This window comes from Taudactylus pleione, unplaced genomic scaffold, assembly GCF_031769625.1.
Source record: "Taudactylus pleione unplaced genomic scaffold, aTauple2 ptg000106l, whole genome shotgun sequence".
NCBI lineage: Eukaryota > Metazoa > Chordata > Amphibia > Anura > Myobatrachidae > Taudactylus > Taudactylus pleione.
Genome location: NW_028284508.1, coordinates 2,042,895 through 2,059,911, shown reverse-complemented (window position 1 = coordinate 2,059,911; position 17,017 = coordinate 2,042,895). Strand labels below are relative to the sequence as shown.

Genomic DNA, 17,017 nt, shown 5'->3' with positions numbered 1-17,017 from the left:
GATGCTCCTCCTCCGAGATAGGCAGGGAGACACCTGTGCAACCTCTGCCCCATCAAATTATATATATCCCAATCTGAAAACAGGATGGACTGAAAGGATGGTGCAGTCCCTCTATATACTTAGACAGCAGATGCCTTATTCAGGAACATAACCTCCATTCCAGAAGGATGTATGGGAAATCAAAAAGTGGGAGTCAGTGTGTAGCTGAACCCCTGAACAGGTGCTGGTGAGGTGAAATGAAATCCTGAGAGGCAACTGTGTATTCTCTGCAACTGCACAGGATATACATGAAACCAGCACAGAGACAACATGTCTCCTGTTTACCTTTGTCCTGAGATATGGGAAATGCTTTCAAGAAACCTACACCAGTGTAGGGTTAACAATACAATATGACCCCTTTCACAGATAAAATTAAAATGTGAAGTACTCTCTAACTCCTATACATCAGGTAGTAGGGGGTTAGAAACACAACAGAAAACAAAAAACTCTTCTTTCCAGCAGAGTTAGCATAAGTCACATAGAATGCATATATTTGAAAAAGGGTATTAAATCAACTACCTAAACATATAAGCTTGGTAGGATTTACAAGCATATAAATATTCTGCCTCCCCTACTTACAAGTCGGCATCACATCAACTTATACAAACACCAAAGTTGGTAGGATTCCAGTTCCATATGCCTTGGTCCTAGGAGAAAGGTATACTCAGAGAGACCAAATCTCCCCTCAGCAAATTATTTCCATGAACAATTTCAGCTGAGCGTCTCCAATTAGATAAAAGAGAGGGGGATGGGCAGCTCAGTCTTCACAAGTAAATGTGAAGTACAATTTAACCCCTACACATCATGGTAGTTGAGGGTCAAAAGGAGCTTTTCTTTTATGCTTAGCATATATACGTATAAAGGTAACACTGCAATGTGACCACCTTATATTACATATTCTCATGAAAATCATGCATGGCATATGTGTCCTCACAGGACACATATGCCGTACATGATGCCGGCGACAGACAAGAAGGCTCCGGCTGGAGTAGTAAGCACGCCAGGTACTTACAGCAGTAGATTCTGGTGCGTCTCTACACCAGAAGCAAGTACTGCCGCCCACGATTCCCCAAAAGCGAGGAAACGCCATCGTGACATCTCCGAGCTTTCCCTTTATCTTTTGACATATTGAAAAGTAAAAGGCTGCAATTGCAAAGTTTTATGTGACCGTCTTCACAAATCTAATGAATGTGAAGCACTCAGAAAGAAATAACAGTGATAGTTATAATTGCCAGTAGAAATTTACAAATAAGCACTCAGCAGCTAGTTAACAGTCACATACAATACCACAGGTACTGGACCTTTATGTCCTGTGAGGACACATATGCCGTACATGATTTTCATGCGCATATGAAATATAATTACAAATGGTCTCAAAACCAATTACAGCAACGCAAAATATTAGTAGGATAAAGAGCACCGTATACCTTAACCAAAGGAGAGGTATACAGGGAGACTGCCAGACCCTCCTGAGATCACAGCTAGCAGGTGCACTGAGCGTGGACCGAGAAAGCCTCATACACGTTGAGGGCAGGCGGAGCAACCAATACGGCGAAACCTATTCATAAGAACTGCGTCTGGGTCGGGAGAGGAGCTGGCGGGGTAACACCTACCTCCCCTAATGCTGCATTAATCAACCGGGTACGCAGAACTCGTAGCAGCATATTGCGTCTGCTGCCGATCCCCGGCGTCTGACGATAAGGTCCCGGCTGGTGTAGTAAGGACGCGGACAATCCCTAACAGTTACAGCAGCGGCTTCTGGTGCGTCTCTACACCAGAGGGACTGCAGCGAGTCATTCCCCACAAGCGAGGAATAGCCTTACCTGACATCTTCGAGCACCCGATGCAGTCCAGGTCGCAGCATTGCTGCTAGCCAAGCTCAGCCACGACCCGCCGAAGTCACCAGCATAATTACTGATGTTGCAGCCCGGTGGAGGTAGATAAAGTCGCAGCACGTGTGTCCTAATACTGATGCTTAGTACTGCCAACTCAAGAAAAACTGAAGTAAAATAAATCATAAAATGAAAAGCTTAAGCAGTCTCCTGTACAAAAGGTGCGTCTGATCCTGCCTCACCAAATGAGCAGGGGCCGGGTATACATGGAAGAGGACCCAGGGAATTCTGGGAGTCAAAGCTTTAACTGTTTTTTGGTCTTCCAACCATAATATCCCCATGGTATCCCTATGGACCCCAAAGAAGAAATGAGTTAAAGTATAACATACCTCAGTTAACCCTTTTTCTTCAAGGTCCATAGGGTCCACAGGATCTTCAATACCTTTGGGTATTTAGTTGGAGCGATCCACTGCATCGAACAGCTTCAGCTTTAAAGCTCCCAGCATGAACTGGTCCTCCCCCAGCCATTCAGTTTGTAAACAAGCCTAACGGCAAGAGACGGACTGTGAAGAAGGAAATACAACCTACACAAGAAACACTCTCAAAATATGAAGAGGGAATCAGTGATACAAAAAGTCAACAGAACCCAACTGAGGCCAGATGTGTCAGGGTGGGTGCCCTGTGGACCCATGGTCCTCAAAGAAAAAGATTTAACTGAGGTATGTTTAACCATAACTCTTATTTTCTTCTTCAGTATCCATAGAGTCCGCAGGATCTACCTTGGGGACGTCCTAAAGCAGTTCCCTTAAGGGTAGGGATGCTCCTGAGCAGAGAGGAGAACTCGTCGCTCAAAGGAAGCATCCAGGGAGGCAAAAGTATCAAATGCATATAATTTGATAAAGGTATGGACGGAAGACCAAGTGGCTGCCTTGCACAGTTATTCAGCCAAGGAAACATGTCTAACCGCTCACGAAGGTCCCACAGAACGAGTAGAATGTGCTGTCACCTTGTTAGGGACAGGGAGATCAACCTGTGTATAGACCTGAGAAATAGTCGTATGCAGCCAGCGATCCAAAGTCTGTTTGTTTGCTGGCGAGCCTCGTTTGTGAAACCCATATAACAAAAAAAGTGAATCAGATTTCTGATGGAGCCGGAACGATCCACGTAGATATGAAGGGCTCGAACCACATCCAGGGAAGTTTCACCTGTAGAAAGGTCTGAAGACAAAGGCCGGGACTACAATTTCCTCATTTATAATGAAATGGGAAACCACTTTTGGAAGATAACCGGCCCTAGTATGGAGGACAGCTATATTTTGATGAAATATGGAGAGCGACATGACAATGCTGCCAAGTCAGAAACTCTGCGAGCCGAAGAAATAGCGAAGAGAAAAAGTGTCTTCGCTGTTAACCATCTGAAGTCCACCTTATCCAAGGGTTCAAAGGGAGGAGATTGCAGTGCTCGGAGAACCAATGATATATCCCACGGTGCCACCGGAGGGACAAACGGAGGTTGCATTCGGAGAACCCCCTGTAAGAATGTTCTAACATCCGGCAATTCTGTGCTGAAACCATGCTGACAATGCAGAAACCTGAACTCTCAAGGTAGCCAGATGAAGACCGAAGTCTAATACAGCCTTCAAAATGTACTCTCGTAAACCATGAAGACCTTAGGGTCATATTTTCGGTGAGAACACCAAAGAAAAAATTAATGCCAAATTCTATGATAGATGTGAGAAGAAGCAGGCTTCCTTGCTCTCAGCATCGTCTAAATCACAGAAGTAGAAAAACCTTCGGCCTTTAAGACTGTAGACTCAAGTGCCATGCCGTCAAAGCCAGCCAAGGTAAATCCTGATATAGGGACCCTGCACTAGCAGATCCTGCCGTAGAGTCAGTGAAAGTGGACGGCTCATGGATAGACAAGTTAGAAAGGAAAAACAATGCCTCTTGGGCCAGGCAGGAGCTATTAATATTATCCTGCCGCCTTCCTGCTTGAACTTGCTGACGACTCTTGGGATGTGTGAAATTGGAGGAAACAGGTATGCTAACCTGAAGTTCTACCTCACCGCCAAAGCATCCATGCAGGCGGCTGAGGGGTTCCTTGTTCTGGGTCCGTACCTGGGGACCTTGTGGGTGTGACATGACATGAGGTGTACGTCCAGTAATCCCCACTTGTCCAGCAGGAGTTGAAACACCTCCGGATGAAGAGCCCATTCTCTAGCGTGTATGTCCTGGCGACTTGGAAAGTGCTCTTCTCAGTTGAGAACTCCTGGGATGAAATATGTCGAGATTGTTGGAAGATTGGCATTCTGCCCACAGCAGAATTTTCGCCACTTCCTGCATGGCTGCCGGACTTCGTGTGCCTCCCTGATGGTTGATGTAGGCCACTGCTGTCACATTTATCGGACTGAACCTGGACAGGCCTGCCATGAAGGAGGTCCGCACAGTATGAGTGCTCTGTGCACTGAAGATATTTATAGATAGGCGACTTTAGTGGACCGTCCACCTTCCCTGAAATGTGTGATGGCCCGTCACCGCTCCCCATCCTCGCAGTCTTGCATCCGCAGTGAGGAGTACCCAATCCGGGAATCATAACGGACGACCCTTGTTTAAATGAGTCGTCTCCAGCCACCAAGCGAGGGAGAGCCATACCTCTGGCGAGATGCGAATCATCTGAGACTTTATCCGATGATACTGACCATCCCAATGAGCCAGAATCCAATGCTGCAGGGACCTGGAGTGGAACTGGGCTTAAGCCACCATGTCGAATATAATTGCCAAGTGAACTGACACTCTTTATTTGCAGAGTAGACTGTGCACAGGAGACTGTGGCACCACAACCTTGTCATCTGGTAATATAATTCTCTGTCCCAGAGAGTCCAGCAGCGCCCTCAAGTCCACCATGTACTGAGCTGGAGAAAGAGAAGATTTTTTCCAATTGATTAACCAGTTGTGCTCTTGTAAGCAGGCAATTGTTATCTGCAGATGACATTGTAACATCTCCTGAGATTGTGCCAATATCAGGAGGTCATCCAAATATGGAAGTATCCTGACTCCTTGTTGTCTGAGATGAGCCGTCATAACTGCCATTATCTTGGTAAATACCCAAGGGGCTGTGGCTAGACTGAAGGCCAGAGCCTGAAATTGGTAATCTTTCTAATCTACCGCCAATTTCAGAAAACCTTGGTGGGATCATTCAATCGGAACAAGCAGATATGCATCCTGTAGGTCCAGGGAGACCATGAAATCTCTAGGCTCCATCACCAGCATAATTGACCGTAGGGTTTCCATACGGAATTTGGGCACCTTGATGAATCTGTTAAGAAACTTCAGATTCATGATAGGGCGATGCGACCCATTTGGCTTTTCCATCAAAAACAAATTTTAATAATAACCCCTTCCCTGTTGCGTTACAGTAACAGGGACTATGACTCCCAATTTCCCAATAGACTCCTGGTAGGCCAAAGCCCTGACCGGGTCGGAAAGAAGGGTTGTACCAACAAACCTCTGAGGGGGATGCCTCAGGAACGTGATGACATAACCATGAGAGACCAGCTCTCGAACCCAGGCATCCGTAGTTGTCTGATGCCAGGCCTGGGAGAACTGTAGAAGTCGGCCTCCAACCATGAGACCCCCAAGGGGAGGCCTGCCCCGTCAGACAGGCTTACCATCTGGTTTGGAAGCAGGACTTTTGGTTGACCAAGATTTTTTGGCCTTCGATTTCTTGTGGGAATGACCCTGTCTAGAGGAAGACTCTCTCTTTGCCCTACCCTGTCGGCGAAAGGGCAGAGTTGATGACCAGTGTTCGCAAATACGCTCTATAGAGCGTATTTTACACGATATCGGGCACTTGGGACTCTTTTTTTTTTTTTAAAGTACCCGGGTCCCCGTGGACGCGCTGTGCTGTGGCCAATCCCTGACAGCTGGCTGCAGCACAGCGCGTCCCCCTGCAGAGACAGACATAACACTGTCTGTTCGAGCAGCCAATGAGAGTCAGATAGACTCTCATTGGCAGCTGCTGTGGAAAGCCGTGCTGGGATCAAGTGTCTGATCCCAGCATCGGCACAGTGTCCGTGCCCGGTGCTGGGACAGTGCTTACCAGCGCCGGGTAAGCCACCGCTGCGGGTACCTGGTGAAGGGACCGCCTGATCCCTTCCGCCAGTGGCGGCGGGAGAAGATTGGCTCCGGCAGCGAGCTGAGCAGAGCTCACTGCCCGGAAGCCAAGTAACAACGGTGGTGGTTTGGCACTGGCCGCGGTCCAGAAGCCAATAGGAGGCAGACATGACGAGCCAATCGTGGCTCGCCGCATCATAGCCCCGACCACTCGCAGCGTCTTGAATAGACGCTGCTGAGCGGGATCGTACAGTCCGGCGGCGGAGGGGAGGAGTGAAGACCTCCCGAAGACAAGTGAAGAGCGGCGCGGCAACAGTTCCGGCTGCTGAACAAGAGGCCAAAAGACAGCGTGATCAAGAAAGAAGAGGCGGCGCCACTGGCCAGGACAGGTGAGCGGCAGAAGACTGAAGCTGAGGACTGGAGAGGACTGCGGGGGTGGAAAGCAAAAGTGCTACCGAAGCTCCCTCCCCGCAGCCTCTTCCACCGTACAGGTAGGTGGTCTTAGGCCACCGTTATTTTACCCCTCCCTAGACCACCAGGGTTGTCAGGCACTAGGCCCGTGGGATAAATTCAGGCAATAGCCCTGTGGGTATATAGATGGGCACAAGGCCTGGGCAACATAGGGGCATTAGGCCCAATTGAAGGTATCTGCCCTCCAAATAGGTGTGTGACCTGGGCATTAGGCCCAGGTCACTAAAGGGCAAATAGGTGGGTCCCCAGTAGTTGATTCTCAGGTCACTCACACCTCTTTGCGGAGCAGATACCTTCACTGCACTGCATAGGGGGTCTGAGAGGCATATGGGGGACTCCTGGGGGCAATGCATAGGGGAACTACTACTGGGGGCAATGCATAGGGGGACTACTACTAGCAGCAATGCATAGGGGGACTACTACTGGAGGCAATGCATAGGGGGACTAAAGGGCATTAATGTGCGGCATCATTGGTAAGGGGTATTACTGCATGGCATAACGTGTAAAGACCGGGCAGTAATGTGCTGCATAATGTGTAAACGCCGAGCATGGCTGTGTGGCAAAATGTGTATAGGAAGTCATTATGTCATCCAGCTCTGGTCCAAACAGTATCTTCCCTGCAGAAGGCAAATATTCCAGAGCCCTTTTGGACCCTGAATCCACCTTCCAGGTTTTTAGCCAAAGAGATCTTCGAGCTGCAACCGAAGTTGTCGAAACCCTAGCAGCCAGGATACCTGCGTAAATAACTGCTTGCCCCATATATACAGCTGCTTCTTGCATCTGACAGAGAATAGACTGCTGTTCTCTGGTAGCATCAGACATGGTATCTACCAGAGACGTTGTCTATTCTTCCATAGCTTTGGCTACCCAGGCTACAGCCATAACTGGGCTGGTAATAGCTCCAGATAATGAAAACATTGATTTTAGATAAATATCAAGTTTTTTATCTGTAACCTATTTTAAAGAGGATGCTGCAGGAATGGGTAACATAGCGCTCCTGATCAATCTCGTGACATGAGCATCTATCGTTGGAGGAATTTCTCATTTGTTACACTCACCAAGTGCAAATGGGTATCAAGAGGTTATTTTCATTGTAGCATGGAAATGCATACTAGGAGTAGCCCATGCTTCAGATATGAGATTAGTCCGTTGCTCAGACTGAGGGATATAATAATTAGCCACCTTCTGACGCCTAAAGACCGGAGTCTTAGATGTCAGCAGAGCCTCCTCTTCCTCTATACTGAGGACAGATCTAACCACTCTCAGAGAGGGGACATCCACAAGGGACTGATGGTCTTCTTCCACTGAGAAAGACCCAGAACTCTGATTATCAGTCTGATGAGGAGGCAGAGTCAGACTCCTGAGGCAACGACTGATGGGAACCTCTCTTGTGCCCCCGTTTTACTGCCACTGATCTATCTGCCTGCTGAGGGGCTATAAACGGCAGCATAGTCTGACTAGACTGAGCAGAAGAATTAACACAACAGGAATTCATGGGGGCATACACATAGAAGGATGCAAATGCTGTGAACACCCCATAGCATGAGGCAACACCGCAGCAGGAGCCCGTGCTTCTGTGGCCTTGTCCACTAAGTGTGACAAAACCTGAGACCAAGAGGCCACCCAAGGTGGCTCTAGTGCTGGTGCAGGTGTACAGGATAGAACAGGTAGCTGTTTACAACAGATACTATACAACCCATCCTGCTCAGACAGGCCTGCCAAACAGGACTTACATGATCTTAGCACTGGCGGCTCATCCTTCTCACCTCTACCTTTAGACATGGGCAATGTGTAACAGGTATAAGGTGTGCAATATAAATGCAATGTGACTTTTTATAAATGAAAAACCCCAAACCCTTTTCAGAGGGATGAGGAGAAACACAGTGATAGATATAACTGACAGTTTGGAAAACAAAAGGCATTATAAATACAGCAGCTAGCATTAAAGTCAAATACAATGCATAAATACACACAATTGCTAATGCAAATGGACTCAATCAACTGACCAGCCCCGCAGGGGTATTGGTAGTATATGGAGCGCTATATACCAGACCCAAGGGAGAGGTACACAGGGAGACAGGCCAAACCTCTGAGACCAACAGCTTACAGCAGTACAAACAAACGTTAACTGCGTCTACTACCCATCCCCGGCGACAGACTATATGGCCCCGGCTGCCTTAGTGAGGACACGTTACACGAGGTCTTCATCCGCAGCTGTCTCCGATGCGTCTCCTACACTGGAGGCAAGGACTTCCGCGAACGATTCCATGAACACGAGGAATTACTTACCTGCCATCTCTGTGATCCAACTGCAGTCCAGACCCCAGAAAAGCTTTAGCTAAGCCAAGCTAAGGCCCGTTGAAATCCCCAGGGCATATAGCGGTACAGGCGTTTCGGCATCGGCAGGGGTAGGAGTCACAGTACATGTGTCATACTGGTGCCTAGTACCGCTAAACTCAGAAGTTCAAAAACTAAGGTATATCAAAAAAGAAAAAAGCCTGGGACTAGGCAGTCCCGCTGTATAAAAGGTGTGAATGGATACTTGCCGCGCACCAAACAAAAAAACTGTAAGCCTGTGGCTGGGGTTAGGGTATATAGGCTGGGAGCTTTAAAGCTGAAGTGGTTTGGTGCAGTGGATCACTCCAACTACATACCCCAAGGTAGATCCTGTGGACCTCGAAGAAAGAGTAGAAAGGGTATCTAGTTAAGAGACCGGCAGCCGACGCTGAAATCTCGACGCCTATCTGAATCCCGATGCTGTAATCGAGGAGGACACGAGCCCGAACGAAGGTAGGCCGGGTCGCCCGTAGTGTTAGCCCCAGGAAGGGGGGAGGGTTAGGTAAGTTAGCGGGGTTAGGTTTTTCTTTTGGGTGGGGAGGTTAGAAACCTCTAGGGGGGATGGTTAGGCACCCCCTCGGGAGGGTTAGGTTTCTTGTGTGCCAGATGAAAGCAGTCATAATTGGCTTGATCACCGAAACTGGGCTCACCAGCAGCTACAGGCTGACCTTGATGTGCCAGTACTCCACTTCTAACCGTAACAGGAACTGATATTTTGCAGGAGTCCACAGCTTCTTTGTTGCTATCGCTGGCAGAATACAGTGCAGTCTGCAATAGTGCTGGCATCCCTATTTACAGAGGTAATGCCAGGAAAATTACTGTAAATGGTTACCATTTAATGGCATTACCATTCAGTTTATTTTTATTTTGGATAACGTAAATTAGAATTTAATTTTAAGTATGGCAGGTGCAGAATAAAACAAAGTAAATGTGATAAACTAGACTTACTTTCCCACAGCTACATGTAACTGATGCTGGACCTCAGATCGGACATTGCCAGTTAAGTTGGAAGACAACTGGTCCGTTGTTGTTTGGAAAGAGTCTATCAATTGTTGTAGTTGTGTCACCAGGGGCTCTCGTATTTCCTGTTCATGTGCTTTTCTGTTCTTAAGATGAGATTCCAACTGCTGCATATCTGCAACATCACCAAATGTAAAAACAAAAGCAACACATTAACCACTCCCTTATCTGCACCTTAATACACATAATCCACATAAATACCTCAACATACACAGTTTTGGCAATTCCACTATAAATTCACAAGTGCTGCAGTTGTACGGATTCTTTTTATGTACTGCACATTAGGACAACACAGCACAGATGCCTTGACCTTGGGTCAAAAAGCAGAACGATATAGTGGTTAACCACACCCCTACAATGTAGAATCTATTCTCCAATACACCTCCTAAATGGTTCTCTCTTAATGATTAAAAATGTACAAGACATTGATGGGCTTGTTTAAAAATATATTTTACTAATGAATTACATATGGAAAGATCTAGCTCAGATAAATGTTTGAGTGATGTCACAATTAAGATACATTATTATGGCAACAAGAAAAGGATTTTGCAGTGTGCAAAGCAGAATGTAAAAAGGAGCAATAGCTTAAAGCAGTGGTTCTCAAACTTGGTCCACAGGACCACACAGGTCACATTTTCCAGCTCACCCAGCAGGTGCACAGGTGAATTCATTACTCAATGACATATCTTGAAAGATCTACAGGTAGAAATAATTATTTCACTTTAATTATGTGAGACCTGGAAAACATACACTGTTTGGGGTACTGAGGGCAAGACCATCGCGACCATCGGGCTTGCGACGAGACCCTTGTGGTAGGGTCTCGTGGCCGCAAGCCCCAGAGAGATTTCGGCTCTAACAAATGGCAGGCGTTCTCATAGGAATGCCTCCGTTTGGGCAGCCATCCCCCCGGCCAGCCCACCAAAGGGGGCGAGCTGTCACTCAACATCGACAGCTCGCCACCTTTGTTGCGAGACCCGGATTGCCCGTCTCTAGCCGGGTCTCGCACATGCGCACGACGGAGCCCTGTGGGCCACCATTGACCCAATTGCGAGCGCTCAGCGCTTGCGACCGGGTCTGAATCAGGCCCAGAGTTTGAGAATCTGTGGCTTAAAAACCCAATGTTAAATCAGGCCTATAATGAATTCTGAGTGCAATATCTACAGTATGCTTAAGCACAACAGGAGCAATGGCAAATTAAGATTAAATTGTTTTCTTCATTATTTTGCTTCTGTTCCAAACCGAAGGTACTTTCTTACTACAGAGACTAACAGTCCATCCTTTAATCCGGGAGACACAGACCCGTATTCAATTTGAAGCAAAAAGTCAGTTGCCAATCTTTTTTGCCGTCATCGCTGGTTTCAGGTGCGAAAAAGTATTTTAAATCGGCGAAAATGGACACGGTGAAACGCAAACAGGTCATAAGTCATGTCATTTTTGGGGAAATCAGCCCGACACCCCCCAAAAGATGCTCTGACATGGGATTCACTATGGGTACCCCCTATTAGCCCTGCTGAAGGGTCTTTGAATGGTCTCAATAGGTGCTATTTAGCGTCTTTGGTGACAGTGGTGAAGAATAGTTTTAGCAAATTTTTTTGGGGAAAATAAGTATTCCCATCAAATTTGGGATACATGAAAATGGGTGCAAGCATATTTTAAAGTTGCTAAAGTAAAGCATTTAATAGCGCCAAAAACGCACCTTCAATCAAAATTTGTACACCCACTTTGTTTTTTTTTCGCCTACTTTTTCAAAGTGCTGGTGTCTTTAGTTTTTTTTTTTGCGTTTAGCACCCCAAAACCCCGATTCTGCACTTTTTTCCGCCGGTCATCCATTGCCAATACTTTTCCGCTGGTAACAATGCGCAAACTTTTCACACCAGCGAAAAGTTTGAGAAATTGAATACGGGGATAACTGAAATCGGCGAAAATTACGTCGTCATCGGCGAAAAAGTATCGCTGAAATTGACTTTTCGCTCCAAATTGAATACGGGCCACAGAGTCTTAAGATGACCACACACTAGACCAACTTTCATCCAACCATCCAGTTGGCTGGTTGGAATGAAAATCTGGTAATGTATGGGAGTAAATGATGATCAGCAATTTGCTCCTAAATACCAGAAAACAGATGAAAATGGTCGTTCAGACAAGTTTGTTAAATGTTTGCTCTAAACAATTTGTTCAAACAACAGTTTTTGTCCGTTTTCTGGTGTTTGGGAGCAAATTGCTGATTGTCATTTGCTTTCATACCTTACCAGATTTTCATTCCAATCAATCAACTAGTTGTATGGTTGGATGTAAGTTGGTCTAGTGTGTGGCCAGCTTTAGATGTAAAGAAGCCTTAACAAATCATAACTTCGCAGACACTGCAAACTGACACATTTTGTATAGTTATCAAACCCTCCCTATCATTCCATTTTCCATGGTTTTCATATTTTATTTGCCTCATACCTGATTGCACAGTCCATCACTTCTTGCAGGATTTAGCATGTATTACACATATAGGGACGCTTGTACACCTTATTTAGGTGTAGTTAGCTAGTGCCTTAAGGCTTATTGAGTACTTAGGGCCTGATTCAGAGCCGCTCGTAAGCGGCAGTACGCTCCGAGCGATGTTCGCACTTCTGCGCATGCGTACGGTTTATAATACGCATGCGCGAACCAGTCAGTGCGGCCGAAAATCGTTTGTTCGCTATATAGCGAATGCCTGCTACTTTGAGTGACAGAATGAGGCGTATGTGGGTGGTAACAGGGGAAGGTGCTTGAAAACGGGGAGTGGAGATCCGAACGCAGGCGTGCTTAAAGGTCAAAACGGGCGTTTTAAGGGTGTGCATAATTAAAACAGCAGCGTCATTGACCATGTCATTGGGTTATTTTATAGCCAGAACTGCTCGCAAGATTGTGGTAGCAAAAACCAACCACAAAAATTGCGAGCAGTTCATACGCTGGTCGATGTACTCAATTAATCTAATAAATAGCGGACATGACGTAGGATGCGAGCGGCCAGGGGGCGTATTTTTCCAAAAAACGACCGCAAGTTTTGTTCGCTCGTTCAGACCTAGAGGCGTGAACAGACCGCAAAGAGCGAACGGTTCATTTGAATAGCCACCCCTATTTTCTGGACGAGCGAGCGCTAATTGCGTCCGGCTCTGAATCAGGCCCTTAGTGTAAAGGTGCATACGCATGGGACGATTCGCTCCATGAGCGACATCGTCCAGTGTGTCCCTGACAGGGGTGTGCTCAGGGTCGTTAACGAAACTGAGCACAAACACTGAACAAAATCCAGAACGATTTTGTTCGGTGCCGGCCACCCTCCCTCATCCCCAAAAATGTTCAACCTGACAATATCGTCAGGTTGGACGGGCGATGAACGATAACTCCTAACTACAAACGGGAGCGCACATTGGTCATCATTTTGGGGCTAAAACTTTATTTTTTGGACGACTGAACGATATCATTATCGTTCCGTCGTCCTAAAAATCACCGCGTGTTTAACCAGCATTAGAGTTTGACTGTGAAATGTTGAATAAGAAGTTAAATAGGATATAAATGTGGCGCTGCACACACTTAAAAACAATAGATACCAACCAATGTCTGAAAAATAATGTATATTTATTTAGGAATCACTAATAAAGGATCCCACACTTATAAAAATTACACATACAAATCCTGCTAGCAGAATAAATCATTACTAATGCATGCGTGAATACAATGTACATAAACTCCACATGTATAGTAATCTTCTGCTATACTAAAAAACCTAGGGTATTCAAGTCCTTGGAATAAAAGGAAACTATCCTTGCCACATAGGTATTCAATAAATGGGCTGTTAGTTCCACCTGTGAGGCTATAGGCTGCCTCAATGATTCCACATATAATCCACACACGGTAATGTGTGATGTGCAACATTTGTATCAACACAATGTTCATGCAGATGGACACTCCAAAGAGGTTGATAATACTCTGGAATAATACAATAATGTGGCAGATCACACTGTCCTTTGAAAAAGGTAGACAGAAATATGCTCACACTTCAATATAACCAAGAATACATTCTGGCGTGAGGCTGTTCGATAACAGTGCTGTGCGGAATGGACACTGACAGTGCAGTGCACATGCACATGTTTTGAGGGTGGCGGCAGTACATATTGAACTACAAGTGCTTGCTTGGCGCCTGATACATTTTTCTTTGTCAAATGTTGAAAGTAGATGAATAGCAGTGGTTCCCACATTTAGCTACATTTAAATGTTACAACTTAATTTTATTAATGGCTATTAGGACAATCCTTATATTACAGAGTTAAACATTTGTTTAGGTTGACAAACAATACATTTATTCATTAAGTTAATCCTTTCATCCTCGAAAACCATAGCTGATCCAGAGTAGTAGAGAAGAGAGGGAATAATCCAGAACACTTGATGGCATTTGAAGAATCCCCTGGATCAACATGTAATATTAAGCAGTTAATGCCAATAGCACTGTATATTTTGTTAGTGAAATGCTCAATTTCTTAAATTTTTTCTAACATATAACTCTGGGGAACACCACTGACTAACCAACCTGACTACCTGAATATACAGTATAAGGTGGGAATATTTCCCAACATTGGGCTTCCTTCCGTCAGAGACAAGATAGACAAACCACACAATAACCATCCAGTTAAAAAATGTTGTTATTCCTATTCCTCTTGTGCTGTACATTGTCCATCCGTGTGTTTTGCAACTATTTTTCTACTATGTCTGGAAATAGCAGCTTTTGTGAAGCTCTGCTCTAAAGGTGCTTACACACTAGACTATATTATGCACGATTTGGCCGATTTCAACGCATTGGAACGACAGATCATGCTTAATATGTTCAAATTGTGAGTGTCCACTCATGATCACAATGCCGATGCGTGTACCCGCGGGCGGTACAACGCACCTTCAGATCTTGCCTACAGCAGGCAAGATCTGCCAATCTCGTACACGATCCGGCGGCATATCGTTCAGTGTTGATGCCTGAATGATATGTCGTTCGGATCCGTATACGATGTTAATACAAAGGTGAAAAAAAATTGAGTTATGGTAGACTTATTTAGATAACTCAATTTTCTTATAGGTCCACATGACAGGGATACCATGGGGATAATGTGGTTGGAGAGATCCGGGCACCAAACAGATAATGCTTCAAGCTCTCAGGATGCCTCGGGTCCTCCTCCATATATACCCTGCCCCTAGCCACAGGCCTTCAGTTTTATTCACAAGACTCAAGGCAGGAGAATGAAAGAAGAGGAAGAGCAATCATACACCAGAAACCCTTATATCAGATGATGGAATCCTGACCGAAATAAATAATTACCCATGCAGCCAGGTGCGTCAGGGTGGGTGCCCTGTGGAGCCTATGGACCTCGAAGAAAAGGAGTTATCCAGGTAGGTCTACCATAACTCTAATTTTTCTTCAGGGTTCATAGGGATCCACATGGATACCATGGGGATGTCCTAAAGCAGTTCCCTTAGGGTAGGGGATGCTCCAGAGCAAAGGAAAACTCGTCGCCCAAAGGAAGCATCCTGAGAGGCAAAAGTATCAAAGGCATAGAACCTAAGAAAAGTGGGGACAGAAGACCACATGGCTGACTTACACAACTGTTCAGCAGAGGCACCACTACTAAATGCCCACCATGGCCCTACAGACCGAGTAGAATGTGCTGTTGCCTTGCTTGAGACACGGAGATCAGCCTGTGTGTACACCTGAGAGATAGTAATACGTAGCCATCTCGGCAGAGTCTGCTTGTTAGCTGGCCATCCTCATTTGTGAAAACCATATAACAAAAAGAGCATCTGATTTTCTAACAGAGTTTGTACGCTCCATATAAATTCGGAGAGCACGAACTGCATCCAAGGAGGCTTCAACTACAGAGAGATCTGGAGCCTGAAAAGCTGGTACTTCAATTTCTTCATTCACATGAAAAGGGGACACTACCTTTGGAAGGTAACCCCCTCCCTTGTACAAAACAGTTTTATCCTGATGAAAAATCAAAAATGGGGAGCAACAAGAAAGAGCTGCCAAATCAGAGACTCCACATGCAGATGAGATAGCGAATAGACAAAGTGTCTTCGCTTTCAACCATTGCAAATCTAGAGAGTCCAGAGTTTCAAATGGGGGAGCTTGTAGCCCTTTAAGAACCAAAGACAAATCCCACGGTGCTACTGGTGAAACAAAAGGAGGCTGAACTCGCAGAGCTCTTTGAAAAAATTAGAGTTACGGTATAACATACCTTTGTTAACGCCTTTTCTTCGAGGTCCATAGGGTTCACAGGAATTACCTTGGGTTTATGAAGTTGGAGCGATCCAATGCACCAAACCGCTCAAGCTTTGGAACTCCCAGCATGCACTGGTCCTCCTCCCTATATACCCCGCCCTCAGCCTCTGGCATACAGTTTGTAAACAATTCTAACAGCAAGAGACGGAGAGTGGAGAAGGAAGTACAATGAGACACTCAATATACGAAGAGGGAATCAGTGATACAAAAAGGCTAAATAACAGATCCCAACTGAGGCCAAGTGCATCACGGTGGGTGTCCTGTAGACCCTATGGACCTCAAAGAAAAGGAGTTAACAAAAGATATGTTATACCATAACTGTAATTTTCTTCGTCAGGGTCCAAAGAAATTACCTTGGGGACGTCCAAAGCAGTTCAGTTGCGCAGAGAGGAGAATCCCCCGCTCAAAGGAAGCATCCTGGGAGGCAAAAGTACCAAATGCATAGGATTTGATAAAAGTATTGATGGAAGACCAAGTGGCTGCCTTGCACAGCCGAAGTGCCATGTCTAAACCGCCAATGATGGTCCCAAAGACCGAGTGGAATGTGCGGTCACCTAGTTAGGGACAGGGAGACTAACGTGTGTATAGACCTGAGAAATAGTTATACGCAGCCAGCGAGCCAATGTTTGTTTATTCGCTGGCCAGCACCTTTTGTGAAATCCATATAACACAAAGAGAGAATCTGATTTCCTGATGGAACAGGTACAATCTACATAAATACGAAAGGCTCGAACCACATCCAGGGAAGATTCACCTGTAGACCGGTCTGAAGACTGAAAGGCCGGGACTACAATTTCCTCATTTATATGAAAATGGGAAACATTTGTAAGGTTCCCCGCATTGGAAAGAGTACAGCTCTACTTTGGAGCACTGTCCTATCGCTCTCCATATTTGATTTTTCATCAAAGTCAGAA

At 45.7% G+C, this 17,017-nt stretch overlaps 1 protein-coding gene across 1 annotated transcript in view; it reads right to left on the bottom strand.

Moving 5' to 3' along the window:
• The window catches only part of EDC4 (enhancer of mRNA decapping 4), a 516,382-nt gene that overhangs the window by 69,552 nt on the left and 429,813 nt on the right, over positions 1–17,017 (bottom strand). Inside the window, exon 25 of the mRNA XM_088470908.1 lies at positions 9,740–9,926. Within this exon, the coding sequence (XP_088327034.1) occupies positions 9,740–9,926 (187 nt within the window). The remainder of the gene's footprint in view (positions 1–9,739; positions 9,927–17,017) is intronic.